The sequence below is a fragment of the Sturnira hondurensis genome, unplaced genomic scaffold, assembly GCF_014824575.4.
Source record: "Sturnira hondurensis isolate 20B ecotype Veracruz unplaced genomic scaffold, ASM1482457v3 Scaffold0021795, whole genome shotgun sequence".
Lineage (NCBI taxonomy): Eukaryota > Metazoa > Chordata > Mammalia > Chiroptera > Phyllostomidae > Sturnira > Sturnira hondurensis.
The window spans coordinates 2980924-2999651 of NW_028094426.1; the positions used below are offsets into that span (position 1 = coordinate 2980924).

At 40.2% G+C, this 18728-nt stretch overlaps 1 protein-coding gene across 4 annotated transcripts in view; it reads left to right on the plus strand.

The window, feature by feature from the left end:
* The first annotated feature begins 725 nt into the window (after nt 1-725).
* KRAS (KRAS proto-oncogene, GTPase) overlaps nt 726-18728 on the plus strand; it is a 49420-nt gene continuing 31417 nt past the window's right edge. For 2 of the 4 annotated variants that reach the window (XM_037034009.1, XM_037034007.1), the window contains exons 1-2: nt 9180-9267; nt 13222-13343. In XM_037034009.1, coding sequence (XP_036889904.1) covers nt 13233-13343 — 111 coding nt within the window. In that variant the 5' untranslated portion in view covers nt 9180-9267; nt 13222-13232. Of the gene's footprint in view, nt 787-9102; nt 9281-13221; nt 13344-18728 lie in introns of those variants that run through there. The other 2 variants (XM_037034008.1, XM_037034010.1) reach the window with 2 other exon arrangements.

Sequence of the window (18728 nt, forward strand, 5' to 3'; positions counted from 1 at the left end):
GGATTCGCTATGGAGGACTCTGTCTGTTTGTCCTCTTGACCTAGGTATTCAAGCCAGTAGGTATTCTAAACCACAAAGAGAAAACAAGAAACATACAAACTATGTTCAAAGTAGTAAGATGCCTTTTCTCATGTAAAATGTTGAGAATTTGCACTCGGATCAGAATTTTATCCATTTGCAGAACTAATCTGGGTCGTCGTACCATTAACTTTAAAAAACAAAAACAAAAAAATGATACAAGCTGCGAACCATTCTGAAGCCAGGAGAAACATCTGAGTGGAGGGTCCATGTGTCCTTGGTTGTTCAGCGAATAGTATGTCTCAGGGTGACTTTTCGGGAAATACATGTTTATATTTTAACATATTTTCTTGGTTGGCCACATTCTTATTTGTTCTGACATATGTGAAAGTGCATTTTAGGATTTCTTTATTTTTTTATTCAACAAATATTTTTTGAGTATCTACTATGTGTTGCACTGATTTCAACAGTGAGTAGAACAGAAAAATCCTAGCTCTTGTGTAGCTAGGTTTCTAGGTGAGGAAAGACAGATTGTGAGCAAACAAATGAGACATATTGTGTGACAGTTGGTGATATGTTCTGTGGAGATAAGAGTTCACATTCTGGGAAACTAGAGTTCTGGAGTGAAAGTTACAGTTTAATTAAGGTCAACAAGAATGTCACCGAGAAAACGGCATTTTAGCAAAGGTCTGAAGGAAATGAAGGAGAGAATCATATACTTACCTGAGCCTTCCAGGCAGGAGGAACAGCAAGTCCAAAAGCCCTGAGGTGAGAGTCTATTGGTCTGTCCAGGGAGCAAGAGGAGGCCAGTGTGGCAACAAAAGAGCAAGCAAGAGAAGGACAAGGAGGACATGTGATTAGGAAGCTAAGGGGGTCCCCTGTGGGTTATTTTGAGGGGGCTGCCTTTGCACGAGTTGGGAAGCTGTTGGAGGTTTTGAATAATGGAGTGACAAGATTTTACTGTGACTGACTTGAACATCTGTGGATGGGCTACAACATGAATATGAAGTCACTTAAGTGATGACTTCTAGAGAGCCAAGGTGTTGTATGGAGCTGGGCTAAGATTTAGTGTCTGAGGAATTTCATAGTTTTGGTATTTTTTCCTGAAAAAAAAAAAGGAAGGAAGGAAGGAGGAAGGGAGGGGGTGAGGGAGGAACAAGGGAAGGAAGAAAGAAAAATGAAAGACATCAAGTATGTTGAGCCATTAAGAGTAGTAACTTTCATTACAACATTATCCATGCTCCTGGCAAACCTGGTAAATAAAAACAACCTAGAGAATGCATAATCTGTTAACAGTCACAATAAATATATGATAATTCTTTGCTTGTGCTCACAACTTTCTTTCAAGCCAGGACAAACTCTGCTACTCTGTTAGTTAAACTATCTGCAAAACACATAGAATTTGCATTTGGAAACATTTCATTGATATCCTGGGAAGTTCAGCTAATCAATGTTGTGTTGTACTTGAAGATCATCAAGAACACAAAACTGACCTAAAAGCAAGGGTTTTCCAGTATTGCAAAAAAGGACATTATTTGGGGCATCTGTTTTACCTTTATACATGATCTCAGCAATAATTTCCCCTGGTCGCTACTATCAATCACTGCTGTCTTACAGGGACACAGAGAGCTGGTCCTCAGTAGTAAATGATAAATTTGGAGAAGCTAATTATTGCATTGGTCTCTATTACATTTGGCCTTGTTTTATTAGGAAAAAAAAAGAGTAACTCTCAAAGTATACCCATACAAAACCCCCTGGGGTTTAGAAGGTCTATGAGGTCAGACCTGTATTCACAGTAACACCAACATGTTATTTTCTTTTTTCACTTTCATTTCTCTTATCAGTGTACAGTGGCATTTTCTAGAGGCTATGTGTGATATCTAAACAGACAGGATGATGCAGGAGCAGATGTGAGATTCTAACTTCTTTTTTCAAGCCAGAGATTAAAGAGATTTGCACACATGTTAAAACAATGCTAGTCTTCTCATTACTTTTTGAACTATAGTTATTGTCATTAAGATGTTATCTACGTTAGCATGTATTGAGTTTATTTTTGTTATTGTAAATGAATTAAATAAGGAACTGAATAAATTTCAAGTGCGTGAAAGGATTCTGAACTCAGAAAGTCTGAGAAGCACAACATTGGAGTGTACGCTTTTTAATGTTTTGCACATCTATGCACCAAATATCACAAAGAGTGCCTATCATATAGTACGTGCTTAATAAATACTTGTTAAATGGATGAGTGAACTGTTACTAAGATGTCCAGTGAACTAACATGAGCTTCTTAAGGGCCTGAGACAAATGGTAATATTTGTACTTGTTGAGACTTGTGCATACATTAGGATAGAATTATTTTATACAGACACCAGAATTATTCATGAAGGGAATTCATAATAAAGTGAGATACTCATTTATATTTCTGTTTACAACCTCCCCACATAGTCACAGACCCCATGATGTAAGAATTATCACCTTATCAGTGAAAACAAAGATGTCCCTTTGAGTTGTCAGCATGTGAATGACTGAAATTCTGTTCTTTTTGGTTCATTCACAAACTCCTGTATCTTGGTTTTCACTGGACTTTTGACAAGGCAAATAATCTTCCACTGAGACTAGAAGAATTTAGCAAAAAAGGGGACTTGCTTCTTTCACCTGAGGACATATGAATACCAAATTAGATGCCTGGTTCCAAAGGGGCCTAATGCTTCTAGAGTCTAGAACACAGGGGCAAACACAAGACCTGTGGGACAAATCCAGCCCCCCACCTGGTTTTATCCGGCCTGGCACCTGTTTTCTACCTGGCGGCAGTGCTGACCTTCTTGCCCCTACTTGAGGAGCATTTACATTTACACAGTCCTAAAATTACATTCAGCCCTGTAAAGGCAACCATGAGGCTGATGTGGCCCCCGGTGAACATGAGTTTGACAGCCCTGCTCTAGAAGGTTAAATGAATGGGCACAAGTAAAGCTCTGTTTGCACACACATTACCCAAATGGAACTGAAGCGCCTTACAATGTGTTTATTGAGCATGATTAAGAAGAGACAAAAACTAGGAAAATCAGTCTTGTAATCAATAGGTTGTCCAATGAGTACCTCCTCTGGGAATTAGAAGGGAGAAATTAAAAAAAAAAAACTTCTGATTTTTAATTTCTTTAAAAAAACACAATAACAAACATTCAATGAAATATTATCACATAAGGTAGGTAGAAACAAAAGCAAGAGATTTTAAACAACCTGCAAAGTTCTCACTTGGAGTTGACTATTAGTCCTATTATTTTCTTTATAGCAACATATCTACAACTTTTATTAAGTGACTACTGTGAACCTAGGTGTCTCTGGTGTTCCCTGGCTCATGAAATTTATATTTTGGGAGAGCAACAGACAAGCAAACACATAAAACAACCAAGATAATTTCAGGCATGATAAGCATGATAAAACAAGCCTCTGTGTGGAGTGATCTGTTGGGGAGTAGAGGTTAGGGAACAGGGTGGGGAGTGCTGATTTAAACTAGGTGTTGGGGAATCTCTCACTGAAGTGGTGCTGTTAATCTGACACCTGAAAGGCAAGAAGAGGCTTGCTTGTGGGAGCATGTTCAGCTGAGAAAACTGCTAGTTCAAGGCCCCCAAGCAGGGAACGATCTTGGTACAGAAAGGGTAGAAAACGGTAGTTAGTGTAGCTGGAGCCTGGTGAGGAAAGGGGCCACACATGATGTGCTCTGAAGTAGGTGAAAACTATGGTGTGAAATGACTCGAATGGATTTGAATTTTCTTTTGTGTTCAATGAAAAGCCTTTGGAGAACTTGGTCTGGTCACATGATTCAGTTTGCGTATTGAGAAAAATGAGTCCCCGCAGCTCCATGGGAAGTGGATTGCAGGGAAGCAAGCAGAGAACAGAGGGATCCCCTAGCAGATGACTGTTCCCTTTGGAGAGGGACAATGGATGATGGCTTGGAATGCAGTGGTAGTGGTGAAGAAAGGAAGTGGACAGATACAAATTGATTTGTTCTTTGTGTAAAATAGTGTATGAACATTGTCTGGCTCATTGGAGCAGTTTAACAAATGGTAACTGTTATATCATTGCTGCACTTATTCATTTATTCTGTTTCCTAGAGAGAGGGGAAGGGAGGGAGAAAGGGAGACACACTGATGTGGGTTGCCTCTCCTACATGCCACAACCACACCCAGACCAGAAATGGAACATGCAACCCAGGCATGTGCCCTTCCTGGGAATCGAACTTGCAGACTTTCACTTTGCATGATGGCACCCAACCAACTGAGCCACAATGCCCATTGTTCCATTTTTTAAGCATGAAGCTTGCAGAGACTCATGGATTGTACTAGCTCATACGACTAGTAAATTCAGCCAGTGTACCACTCCCACTGCCACTGGGTACTGTTTTACCATCCATAAAAACCTTGCCTGAGGTCTTTTTCCCTCCTAACCTTTTCTGCATTTGTTACCACTCTAATCTTCTTTAAGCATTGCTTTCATTATGTTTACCTTGCTGATAAGAACATTATATGTACTTGTGTAGTTAGTAATTGCAGTGAACTAGGCTCCTATTGGTGGGTTGGGTTCCCAGATTTAAGATATGGCTCTTGCCTCTAGGATTTTAGAATTTACTTAGGGAGACTTAAATAACCCATATGAAATAATTGAGATCAAAAAGATGACATAATTAACAAAGCCTTCATAAAGGAGGTAGGACTTGTTCTAGATCTCAAAAGAGGAAATTTTAGCAAAGAGAAAGGCAGAAAAACGTTGGGTGAAAAAGGAGCAAAGACGCAATACCCTAATTTTGTGCCGCAGAGATGGGGATTTGCTGGAGGAGGGGAAAGCGTCACACTTTGGGAAGGTGGGAGACAAAGTGACAGACAGGATCCTGCCAGACCATGGATGCGATCAAAAGCTGGACACCAAGAATTTGACCTGGATTCAGTTGGGTATAAAGAATTATTAAAGACTCTCTAGTAAGTTTCACTGTTAGTAAAGGCTTAGCTGAGACTGAGGATCATTCTCCACTCTAATTTATAAGGTATTTATCATCGTCTTTAGGTGCTCTCGAGGTACTTGGCTTGTAACTCTTCGTACTTTTAAAATATATAATCTGTATGAGTGCAAACTATGTGGAGTAGGTACAGAGGAAATGTTTGATGATGATGCAAGACATGTGTAAGAAAGATTAATCTGGCAACAGTGTATGGCCTGAATTGAAAAGAAGGAAGCCAGGAGGTAGGAAGGTCATGAGGAAGCTCTTCTAGAAGTGTAGGTGTGAAGAAAAGAATGTGGACAAGACAGATTGAGAAAATGCTTAGGAAGTATAATTAAAGGGAACTGTAATCAATTTGAATGCAGAGTGGGCTAAAATTAATTTAAGCTTTGTAATAAAAAATTTTGAAGGACCATGATGACCCTCAGGCAAGATGGAAAACTTGGGAGAAGGTATTAGTTTGGGGGCATTAAATAGGGGAATTAGGTTTGGACAGGCATTTGAGAGGATGACAGGGCATTCATTTAGAAATACTCTAGGAAGCTGGCTAGTTGAGAATGAAGAGGCTATGCAGAGACAGGGCTGAAGCTTTGTTATAATTTCATTCATTTCAACGAATACTTATAGAGGTCCTATTATGTCTAGGAGCTGTGAGATATATAGTTCAAGTCAGCATGAATGTTGAGGAATTAACAACCTACTAGGGAAAACAAGTATACAAGAAAAGAATACGAAATGTAATGAAATAAGGGTCCAGAGGTTATGATGCGCTGGGTAAGCAAATGAAATAGTATCTGTTTAGCCGCACAAGTTTCCCACCTGAGAAAACTGACATGGAGTCCTTGAAAGCATCTGGGGGTGGCCCCTCCTGATTGACTCGCCCTGACTGTGTCTTGCTACTCTGGCCACCACTGTCTGGACTCAGGATGGCACCTGAACAAAGGCAATTATCTCTAAACCAGGCATAAACAAGGCTGGCCACCATCAGGAAAATTGTGTCCCCTAAGGGCCCTTCTTATTGAATCGTGAATGACAAGTGCCTTCAGATTCCCTTTCTTGGAATGTCTTAAATGTAACTCACAGAAGGTTGTCACTAGAAGCAGTAGAAGCTGAGACCTAGGTGAAAAAGAAGAAGAGAGATGCCGATTCAGGAGAATGGCAAAATTATTAGAGTATAAATAGGTGCATATTAACGAAAGGATGAGCAAAGCCCCCCAGCCTGTTGCTGGACAGCAAAACTTGCAGTTGATTCTTGGAAAGAACAGTAATTCTGGCTGATGATATGACTTTCTGAAGTTTCCTTATTTCCTTAAAATAAACCCTCAGCATTGGTGGTGCTCTGAACATGTCCCAGCATTCTATACCTTATAAGAGCCCAACTAACACAAGGGTATTCCTGTTGTTTGCTTTGATTATATCTATAGAAGAGGGTGTCTTGTGAAGGAAAGGGTCAGTATGAACTTCATAAAGCAAGATCAAAAGAATGTGGGCATGTGCACGTGTGTATGTGGCTGCCTTCTCGGAAGAGTAAGAAGAGGAGATGGTAGACACACAGTTGTATCTTAGAGCAAGCCTGGAACTCCAGGGTTCTTGCTTTCTGCTACCCTCCTCTCTCTTTTCCCATTGTGATCACAGGACAGGATTGTGTACTTGTCCTGGGGGAGAGCAAAGAAAGGGAGAGCCAGGGAGACTGTTCAACGCAGCTAGAGGGCTTGAGGAAGAGAAACCCCAAAAGGCTAGAATGTACAGCCTCCAAGAGGAGAAGTGAGGAATTTGAGTATCTAGACAAAAGTTTCTCAGTGTACAGACTGGTAACCACCAGTTTAAGATAATCTGATTTGATAAAAATGAAGATTTCTGGTTCATCTTACATGAACTGAATGGTATATCTGGGTGAGAGGCCGAGGAACTTGCATTTTTGTAAGTATGTCAAGTTCTTCATGAAGTGCTGACCTTTGAGACCCACTGCTCTGAGCCCCGGCTGAAGAAAGTGTTGGGGAGGCTGCTGGCTTCTGAGAAAGCCCCCAGGACTGAATGGTGGGAAGACTTGGCATAGCACACGTGTACACTGCGTACAAGTTAAAGGAAGAAATCAAATGTGTGAGGTGAAGCTGGACTGTCTGGTGCATGGAACAAGTAGTGAGGTTCAGATTTGCTTTGGAAATCAGGAGCCTAGAAGACAACTGAGACCCTAAGAATGGACTGGGTTTCTGATAATGCCAGAATTTTTATAATTGGCATACATGTGCAATACAAAGCTTTTCCTCCTCTATATTTGTCCTTTTAAGATTTATGGAGCACCAACCACAGGGAGAACATTGTATTAACAGCGGTCAGAGAAAACAAGAGCTCATGATATACTTGAAATTGGACAAAATAAATCAGTGATTCATATTTAAGTGACTACAAACAACATACAAATAAGTGTAAATTCATTCACTTAATAAAAATTCATTGTGTCCATTATGTGCAGAATTTTTTTCTAGACTTCATATAGTGTGGTTTATCAGAAGGTAAGCGCAGATTTTGTAAGAAGATGATAACAGATTTTGGAGAATTTAAGGCACTCAGTCTAAGTAAGGATTTAGAGTCACTGAGTTCCGGTGGAGGGTACAGAACGTCATTCAACATTCCACAAATATTTATTGAGTACCTATTGTATTGTAGGCACTAGAAATACAGCAGTAAGTATTATTAACATCCCTGCCCATCATGGAGCTTATATTCTAGTGGGAGAAACAAGAAAACAAAGAAGTTATCTAGTATATTAAAAGGTGATAATTGCTCTGGAAATAAAGGAGGAAGAGAGAGATTTGGGGAGGCAGGAGCAGAGAAAGATCCTACATCATAGAGGATCTTTTGGAAGAACTCATTAGAACACATCTGAACAAAGATTTATAAGTTGGTGTCAGAGGAAGCTTTGGGGATTTTTAGTGGGTGTGTGTTGCACTTCCACTCTTCTGCCTCTACTACCCGGTACCAATTACTATGAGAGGGAGACAGCAACATGCCTTGCAGATTACAGGCCACATAAGGAGTAAGAAGAAAGGGTGACAGTCGGTGTAAAGCCTAGATTAACAAAGTAGTTGGGATTTAAAACACAGTGACTGCTTTATTCTTGTTTTATAATGTGGACCATTTACCTTTCTAGGTAGTTTAACCAAAGAGATTCTGGCTACGCTAGCAGGTTCAACTGTCACACTGTTCATTCAATGTGTTAACTCCCTGAATGTTAACGGATTAATCTCAGTCTTCTAATTAATGTTTGAATGATTCTCCTCAGGTCCAAAGTATCAAGGGTATTTCTACTTCAAAGTAATTTGCCTTCTGATTGAGCCGTCAAGGGTAATAGGTATTATTTGAAGTCCCTGTTTAGAGTGACCTGTGATGGCTTCACAATACCCACAGAAACAACAAAAACCCCAACAGACTCCTGATACCACCCCGCCCCTGGCGTAAAATGAGAGATAAAGAGGATTTGCCAGGTTCCTTTGGGCCTGGGGCTCGGTTCCCAGCCCCAGCGTTCAGGCTAGTTATCTATTACCCAGCCCAGATCAGAAAGCCCTGGGCAGGGGGCGCTCCGCTGGGCCTCTCCCTCCCACGTTTGGTAACTGCTTGTTTATTTACTCGCACTGAATGACACTAAATGCGAACAAGTGCAGGCAAATGCCAAGACATGGCGGGATTTTCGCAGCTCCTCCGCGCAGACCCGATAGGGGCGCGGCAGGCTCGCTTGGGGTGTCTCGCTACGGTGCGACTAGCCGACCACTTGCCGGCGGGGTTCGACTCAACGGCGAGATCTGGGGACGGACGGCTGCGTGGGTCCAGCAGCGGGTCCTCGCCTCGCCCAGGTGTCGCGCCGAACCCAACATCCCCGGCCGGGACCCCACTCCCCACCCACAGCTGCCACGGTCAACCGCTTCCTCCGCCGGCCCAGCCCCCGCCCCGCCTCCCGGTCTCACTCCTTTCCCTCTTCCCACACCGCCCTCAGCTGCTCCCTCCCCGCACGCCCGTCTGCGGAGGAGTCGAGCGCCGAGCGCGTCGATAACTCTGCCCTCCGCGGCCGCCCGGCCCGAACTCATCGGTGTAATCGGAACTTGATTTACCTAGGCGGCGGCCGCGGCGGCGGAGGCACAGCGGCGCGGCGGCGGCGGCTGCTCGGCCAGTACTCCCGGCCCCCGCCATTTCAGACCCGGAGCGAGCGCGGTGCGGGCACTGAAGGCGGCGGCGGGGGCCAGAGGCTCTGCGGCTCCCAGGTGCGGGGGAGAGGTACAGAGCGGACCACTCTTTCTGGGCCCCTGCCCTGGACCCGACCCTCCGCGCCCGCGACGGGCGGGGCGGCAGCGAGTGAATGAATTAGGGGTCCCCAGAGGGGCGGGGAGGGGGCGCGGGCGCGGAGCCCGGGAGGGCGGGTGGGCGGTCGCTGTGGAGGGGTCCGTCGCGGGAGGCGCGAGGACTCGGCGACGCGGGGAATGTGGAATAGGCTGTGCGGGGCTGAGGAGGGTGAGGCTAGAGGCGGTCGCCGTTTGTGCTGCTTCCTGGACGGGGAACCCCTTCCTTCCTCCTCCCGAGAGCCACGACTGGAGGCGGCCGGGGACAAACTCGCGGGCCGGGCGGCCGCCCCTTGGGGCGGCGGGGTGCGGTGGAGGTGACTCCCGCGGCACTCCAGTCTCCCCTCCCCCTCGTCGTCCGTCCTTCTCCCTCTCCCCCGTCGCTCCCGCACCTCTTCCCCCCTTCCCTGCGCTCGGCGGGCCGCGGTGACTGCCTGCTCTGCTGCATCTAGCATCTCTAGGACGGAGGAATAAACTTCTCCCTCGAGCGCAGACCGGCCGCATACTGGTCCTTTTCAGTGTGTCAGGGCATATATGAGTAAGGGGAGAGGTCACATTTTGAAAGACCACAGCAAAGTGCTTCGAGACCACTCTTTGAGGTTATTGTGTTTGGGGGGGAAAATGCTTCTGCAGCCCAGTTCCTGACTGCTTCCCCTCCCCCATGCATGGGCTGTGACATTGCTGTGGCCACAAAGGAGGTGGTAGAGATGTTGGTGGAAGAACAGGTGGCCAACACCCTACAATGTAAAGTCTGTGACTTAGTGAAAAGGAAAAAGTTAATCCCAGAAGGTCTGTTTTGCTTTGTCAAGTTGAATGAAACAGACGCAGAAAATCCGCAGAGTAGAAAGCAGGGTTTTTTTCCTTTGCTAGATGAGTGTAGACAGTAATAGCCAAAATCAGCCTTGAAGTTTAATTTTCCTGTTCTCTTTATTTTTGTGTGTGTTACCCTCATCCTTAAAATTTTACCTCCATCCCAAGAGTGACTACAGTCCTCTTAAACAGCATACAATTAAAAAATAAACTGATTACAAGAGGGTTAATTGTAGCAGTCTTCCAGCCAACTGCTTAAAATACTCTTAGGCATGTGCATGCTGTATGTAGCTGAAGTCCTAAGCTAACCTTCTTAAATCTTTTTTAAAGGTTTTATTTATTTTTAGAGAGGAGGGAGGGAGGGAGAAAGAGAGGGAAACATCAACGCGTGGTTGCCTCTGGAGTGCCCCCCACTGGGGACTGGACTACAACCCAGGCATGTGTCCTGACCGGGAATCCAACCGGTGAACCTTTGGTTCACAGGGCGCACTCAATTCACTGAGCCACACCAGCTGGGCCCCAACCTTCGTAATTCTTGATATCCATCAGAACAAGGTATTAACAACAGAAAGGCATTTTCTAATTTTTACACAATGTACATGTTATATTTGTAATGTAAAAGTCACTTAAAAAGAAATTGGAACTGGAAAAAGTCTGTTCATGATAACCATCTCAGAATCAACCATATGTGATGTGACGTATCACTCTTAGGTCCAGAATGCTGACTAGGACCTAGACATCAAATGTGGTTGATATCAAACTAGCCATAATAGAGGCATACTTGGTTTTAAGAGATGGTAGATGACATGGTAATTCAGTTTTATGACAAATAAAAATTATTTTTATTCCCCTTAACGAGATGTTGGGTCCTGGTCCCATTTCTATCCCTTGTTAGCTTTTTTAGATTTGGGTAAGGGGACTACTTCTGGCTTGTGATCTCCAGTAAGACTCCTTGGGAACCCAGTTCTCTCTAGTGGACTTACATATCATGTGATTTTTATAATCAAATTGAAGGATTTTTTTTTTCTAGAAACAACCACTCATAAACAAGTAGACTGGAAGGTGTGTTCTTCTCAGAGCTCACACATGTATATAAAACTAAGCTCTAATCCAATATATGTCCACCATATCTAGGCTAGCACACTTTTGGGTTGTAAGGATCCCTTTATACTCTTCAAAGTTATTGAAGATCCCAGCACGGGGTATGTCAATATTTACAATCATAGAAAACAAAAACTGAGAGTTTGAAGCATTTATTAATTCACTCAGAAATAAGACCATTACTTGCTAACATAAGTACACTTTTAATGAACAATAACTATTTTTCAAAACAAAACCAAAAATTAGAAGGGTGTCATTGTTTAACACTTTTGCAAATCTTCTTAATTATATGACTTAATAGAAGACATCTGGATCCTTATGTCTGCTTCTGTGTTCCATATATTGTGATCATACATCTGGAAAATTCTGCACTTGTGAAAGAACAAGAGTGGAAAGGGTAATCAACATTGTAGTATTTTTATGAAAACAGTTTTTAACCTCTGGGACCCTCTTCCCCACAAAGCCTTGGGAACCTTAATGGGTTCCTGGACCCATTTGGAGAGCTACTGTTCCAGGCTGTCCACGTTATCTCTATCTCGTAGGGTTTGGTGGGCAGGGATGCACTGTGGTGTGATTCTCCTCATCTGTTTCATTTGCTATGGCCAGTATTTGGAATAAGTAAGATACATGTTTGTAGTGGCTCCCAAGGTGGCCTTAGACAAGACAAGTAAGGCTAGGTGACACTGAGTAGGCCTGGGAGCTGTAATATAACAGTCTGTGATAACAGCAGTTACGTAGCTGGTCTACCCTTTGTGAGAGGGCTCAGGAATGGGGTAAGGAGGTGGGTAGTGTGTTATCGTTTGGAAAACCATATTTTATTTTTTTGTGCTTATTCAGATACTTCTTGGTCTTCAGTGAGTAGGATGCTGCATGTATATGGTGCTTGTATCTGCACATTCATTAATTTGGGACTAATAAATTGCGCATTTACTGCCATTCTTTTCACAGTTCTTTATTTATGGTAGTATCATGTAGTTATTGAAGAGGGGATAAGAATAAATTCACTTCATTTCAAGAAGTTTGAAACAACTGACTAAAAAATATTTTCTGCCTTGTACTGTTAACCTTACAAGTTGTATTTACTGTAGGTGTTGGGAGATGATGTGCAAGATGCAAAGAGTAAAAGTTACATGGATTACTGAGAAATATTCACTTACACCTCTTTAAAATTTTCTCATTAAAAGCAGTGCTTATATTTAAATTTTATATCATATTTTCAGCACTAATGTAGAATTTGCTATTGTGATTGATGATCAACTATACTGAATATTTCAAAATTCTTAAAGCTCTCCCAATTTTTATACCATTATTTTCCCCAACAGATATTTACACATCAAATATTGTCCTTACCTGCTTTGGGTCTCAATTTTTATTTCCTCATTACATAGTGCAACTTTATTTGACAATCCTTCCACCTCTTCCCCCCAGTTCCCATCTGATTCTTGCTAGCTCTTCAGGAGAACTAACTATGATGATGCTTTTTTAAGTTTTCTGTAGCTCTTGGCTTCAACAGAGACACACAGCATACCCACTTATAGCTCTTAAGGGGCCACAGCCAGCTAGCAGAGGTAGCTGTCAACAGTTTTGTGGGTGTGTCCACAGGGTATAGTGCTAGACACTTGTACTGAGTAAAATCATGGCATGTTCCTTTGAGAGCCATTAATTAAATGCTACAGAACAGCAGGCTGGCTGTTCAGATAGAACAACCTGAATATAAGATAAAGAACTTTGTACTCTGGATGTATTTTTCTGAAATGTTGATGGGGGCCTTTGTAAATGTAGTGCATTTCATTACAGTACACATCTGTAGTCAACTGAAGTTTTTGCCATTGAATTTTCTGAGGTATTTTGAAGTTTTCCATAATGTGAATTTGTGTTAAAATGTATTGATAGAGTATTTGGATTATATTAACTTCATGTGTGATACATGTTCTAATTTGGTCACATTTTCATTATTTTTATTATAAGGCCTGCTGAAAATGACTGAATATAAACTTGTGGTAGTGGGAGCTGGTGGCGTAGGCAAGAGTGCCTTGACGATACAGCTAATTCAGAATCACTTTGTGGATGAATATGATCCTACAATAGAGGTAAATCTTGTTTTAATATTATGCATCTTTGTGCAGGTCCATCTTTGGGGAACCAAAAAAGTTTTCTTTGATCATTTTTTGTGACTACTCATTATAAGACAGTTATTTGAAAATAGTTTTATTAAGTTATCAGAAATGTACTTAGGCTCCAGGGCTTTACTCTGAGGTTACATATAACTGTAACTATGGACAGCCCTCCTTTCAAGAGAATCTCAGGATTCGTTAACGTTCATTCTGTGTTGGTATGTGTGCATTTTGATTAGAAGTCTATTTCAGAGTCTTTGGAGAGGGTGAAAATGGGAATTTATATCTTATCTGTACTACTACTATTTTTTTTAATGTGGCTATTTTTCATGGGGTTTATTGTGATATTTTGCTTTTCTTCTTTTCATATTAAAGCAGTGGAGAACCTACACCTACCTGGTATATTTTAAAAATTCATTGTATATTTATATATATCTAAACTTATATAGAGATAGATAATATCTATCTATCTCTCTATATATATGGGTACCACTTCTAATCCTTAACTTCGCTTTGCAGCCCTTTTTAAATTTACTCAAGGAACTATTACAGTTATTTTTATTACAAATCTATTAATGAAGCTGGACACCAGACTTTTTTATTTTAATGAAGAAATTACCAAAGTAAAGGCCAGCAGCAAAATGATAGCTAAAATAAAGGCCTGAAAGAGACCTTCAGAGGTCAGGTAGTATCAAGCAGATAAGGATTAATTTAATCCTAAAGAGCTACTGAAGGGGATGGCATGAATGTCCTTGTCAACTCATTTCCAAAATTAACCATATTTTATGCATAATCTGGATCTACATGTTAACTTTAATATTAGTGGAGCTGGAAATAAGTGTACTGCCTCTTCTTTGAAATAGACTTTACATGGTTGTTTGTTTCTTAGACTTCGAAATAATCCTGACCCCTTAGCTTTTATTCTAGGTCTGATATACCAGTTTTTCAAACCAGCTCTGAAAATTTTCCCAGAACTTTCTCTGGGTTTCAAGCAGTGTAATGCCTTGGAGAAACACTGTTTGACGTCACTGAGTTAGATTCTGAGGGTATTGGTGGCTTTGGGGAGATATTTATGCAGTTTAGAATTTTGCAGATTGATTAGGTAAGTTTTATAAGGGAATGTCAGATGTTTTTGGCACTGTAGGGAAAAAATGGAGAAATAATGCTTCTTTGCAAAGATTTGATTAAAACATCGAAGTAATTTTCATTTGGTTTCCAAGTTTAAGAATTTGCATTAGTAAAGGGGAAGAGTCTAACTGAAATGGACCACCTATAAAAGTCTGTATTTTCTCTTGACAAGTCAGTTCATGTTGTATGATGGTTATGATTTGTTTTCTTCTTGTCTTCAAGGAGGATTAAATAGTTAACTCATTTCTAAAGCCAAGGCTACTTGGCATACTTCACCATTTAAATCAGAAGTGAAAGGAAGTTTTAAATAGAATTCAGGTTAAGCATTGAAATGTTCCTGGGATTTTGGAAGATGGTTTTAGCAGAAGTACCCACCATCTTCTCTGAAAATCTGAGGAATTCCATTACACTGTTTCCTATGAGATCATAAATATTATATGTATGATAATGTGATAAAATGGGTTAGGAAACCTTTTGGTCACAATTGTTTAAGTGCAATATACACTTTAGAGAACTAAAGCTAACAGTTAATCCTTGGTTTGGGGGGAAGGTAGAAAATGTTTATAAAGTCGAACCCTGACTCTGATGATGATTTCTGCCATACCAGACTTGACTCTGAGAACACTGATTACGTGTGAACTCTGAAACTGACATTCCCTCGCCAGGTCAGCCACCTGGGAAGAGGTATACAGAGGTTGTCTCTGAGGCAACGGGCACATTAAATTCTCGGTGTGTAGTTCAACTACAAGAAAGACAATACAGTTTGTTAGTTGATTTTAATAAGTAGTTAAGCAAAGATGCTGACTTGATGCTTTTGTAAAAAGTTAAAAAGGAGGATGGGATATCACTACTGTTAGGTTTTGATTAGTGAATAATGTAGGTCAGAGAGAAAATGAAACATGGACTTCGCACATTTGGAATTCTCAACAGGTTTTCTGTGTTAAAACAAATGAAAAGAAATTGAGAATTTAAATCGGGTCATACCATATTTTCTAGTGGTTTAGAATTTGCAAAGATTTATATACTATGAGATAGATAAGGAAGGTGGTCATTGCTTCTTTCATTTTATAGATAAAAATGGACTCGGAGAGGTGGTAACTTTCCTAAGGATACTTGGCTAGTAAGTGGTAGCATTTTAAGTTTTCTGAGACTGAGTTAAATGGAATTTCCACTGTATCCTTATACAACTTTTTAAAAATGAAAAATTAGCCTTCCAGCAAAGAAATATGTAGTATTGGAGGCTGATTAAAATTTATCAGCATACCAAAGTTTGATCTTATGTACATCTAATGGCATGTTAATGGTAGAGATAGGATATAGAATTAGGTAGGTATGACATTTGTAGAGCATGCTTGTATTTGAGGCTATGCACGTGGTAACCACCTTTTCTCTATTCTGAAAGATTTTACCTTGATCTTTTATGGAGTCCATCAGAGTGTTCTAGAGATGATGAAATCCTCATTAGTGGTGCAAGATTATTAAAAACTCAAAGCAGTCCCCCAAACATACCAGACTAGAAATAATATGTTCTTACAGTTCAGAGATCCTTTGCTATTATGAAAACATGTTCTCTGAAGGAAAATTTGATAGAAGAAAAATCTGGTCTTAAAAAATACAAGTAGTTGGAGACATAGAAATCAGAATGATCAGTTGATCATTTAGCAGCTATATATTGTATCTACTGGATATAACATACTAATAAAAATAGATGTAGAAAGAAGTATTTTTTCCAGGCTCTAATTCGCTGACATCTGCATGCTTTTGTTAATGTGACACTTATAATTCAGTCCAGGTTTTATACCCTTCTCAGTAAGGAAGAATTGATTTATAATTGAACTGATTTGTCATCTTTAGTGCTCTGAGCTGTAAACACCAAGGTTTTTCAGTGTGTCTATTTTTTATTTTTTAATGTTAATTACGGAATTTATTTTTCTTGCTAAATAAGGTATTTAGATTAAAGAGAGAAAATTTGTCATATTAAACAGTATTTAAGAATGGTGTTTAAAGGCATGTAGACTTGCAAGCTGTTACTTTTCTGGCTTTCTGTAGTTATCAGTGAGTGGAGGGGTGACTTGGCCTTTAGGGGACATTTTGTAATATCTAGTGATATTTTTGTTGTCATAACTTGAGGCGACTGCTGGCACCTGTGGGGAGTAGCACACAGGTTAGCCCCACAACAAATAATTACCTGGTCCAAAGTGTCAGTAGTGCTGAGGTTGAGACCCTAAGGTGTGCAACATGTGGCTTTAAACATTCTTAAATTGTTAAACTCCAAGAACCTAAATGAGATTTATCTTAGATTTAACATAATATAGATTTAAGCTTTACCTCTTCTAAACCAGTAATACATTAAATATGTTAAAACATTCTGTTTTTAAAATAAGATAACATATAGCAATTTTGTCAATGAAGTTCTCTCCAAGGTTGTAGCCAGCTCTTCCCCCCTTTCAAATGAGTGCCCTCTACTGGTCAACTTATTTGCTTTTATAATAAATAACAATGTAGTACCTACTAAGTATGAATATTTTTCCAATTTAAATTGTAGGTATAATTTTATAAATATACACAATTTAATTAAAAGTATCATTTTATTCTCTGCTAATATTAAGATTACTGTATGGACAAGTTAAGCCTAACTAAATATGTAAGTGAATTTTTTTTAAGAATTTATTTATTTATCTTTAGAGGGGAAGGGAAGGAGAGAGGGAGAGAAATATCAATGTACGGTTGCCTCTCGTGTGTCCCCTGCTGGGAACTGGCCTGCAACCCAGGCATGTGCCCTGACTGGGAATCGAACCGCGATACTCTGGTTCACAGGCCCATGCTCAATCCATTGAGCTACACCAGCCAGGGCATAAGTGAATTTTTTTAAATTAAGAAAAGCAATGCAGCCCAGTAAGAAAAAATAGGGGAGGTTATTTTGTTTGAGGGAATGAAGCGGCACAGTGGCTCTGAATTTCATTACAAGTACACAGGAGGATCAATGCTTAGTGATGTGTTAATGGGGTGTTAGAATAGGGCCTATTCAGAAGTGGCAAATTGCAACAGTTCACATTTTGTAGATTTTTATAGGATTGTAGAATAGTTGTGAGCACCTGAATTTTAGAATAAACTAACACAAAATTCAGGTGCTTTATTTAGGTCAATTTAAGAATAAGTATTTACTTAATAATAACTATTTAGGCCTGAATCTAAAAAATTATTGGACATGTTTTATTCTCAGCTTGAATTTTTATAAATATAAAGCTTTAAAATATACAAATGAAAGTTGATAATGGAAATAAGTGAAAGGAAAAAGCATTATGCTTTGGTATTTCTTAAGATTCTGTTTTTAACAATGCAACGAATTCCTTAACTCCACAAATATTATTCAGTATCCACTTTATACCATACAGCCTTCCTAGGGGCTGGAGACACACTGAGAAGCAAAAGGGACCAAGTCATTGCCTTCATGGGGCTTATTAGTCTCTTAAGATGTATTTTGAAGAGCAATGTTTCTAGACAGTGACCCTAATTATATATATAATTTAGAGGCCTAGTGCTTTAGGAGGGCAGTCGATTTCTTGCATTTCTTAACTGTAGTATTTATCATAGTGCCTGGGTTTATGGAACAGTTACCTTATTGTGATCTTAAATTCATAGAAATGGGTAGTAAAAATAAAATATATGAGAGGACTAAGTAGGGACATATGCTTACCTTGTATAATTTTTCAACTTTTTATTTTGAAAACTTTTCAAATCTGTGGAAAAGTAGTAAAAAATAATACAGTGAATACCCTTTATTCTTAAATGAGACATACTTCTTTATATATGTGTTTATGGCTGTTTTCAACTGCAGCGTGACTTAAGTGGTTTTCACCAGAGACTAATTACTGTCTGGTCTTTTACAGAAAGTTTACCGACCCTATTCTAACAGTAGAACATTTCCTTGTATAACCACAGTGCAGTGGTGAAATTTAGGATATTTGGCATTGATACAAAAAATTACCTCATATAAAGTCTGTGATCAAATTTTGTCAGTTTTCTTTTTTTAATATATTCTATTGATTATGCCATTACAGTTGTCCCATTCCCCCCTTCATTCCCCTCCACCCTGCACACCTCCTCCCTTCACATTCCCCCCTTTAGTTCATGTCCATGTGTCACAAGTTCTTTAGCTTCTACATTTCCCATACTATTCTTGCCCTTTCCCTTATTATCTACCTATTGTCTATGCTACTTATTCTCTGTACC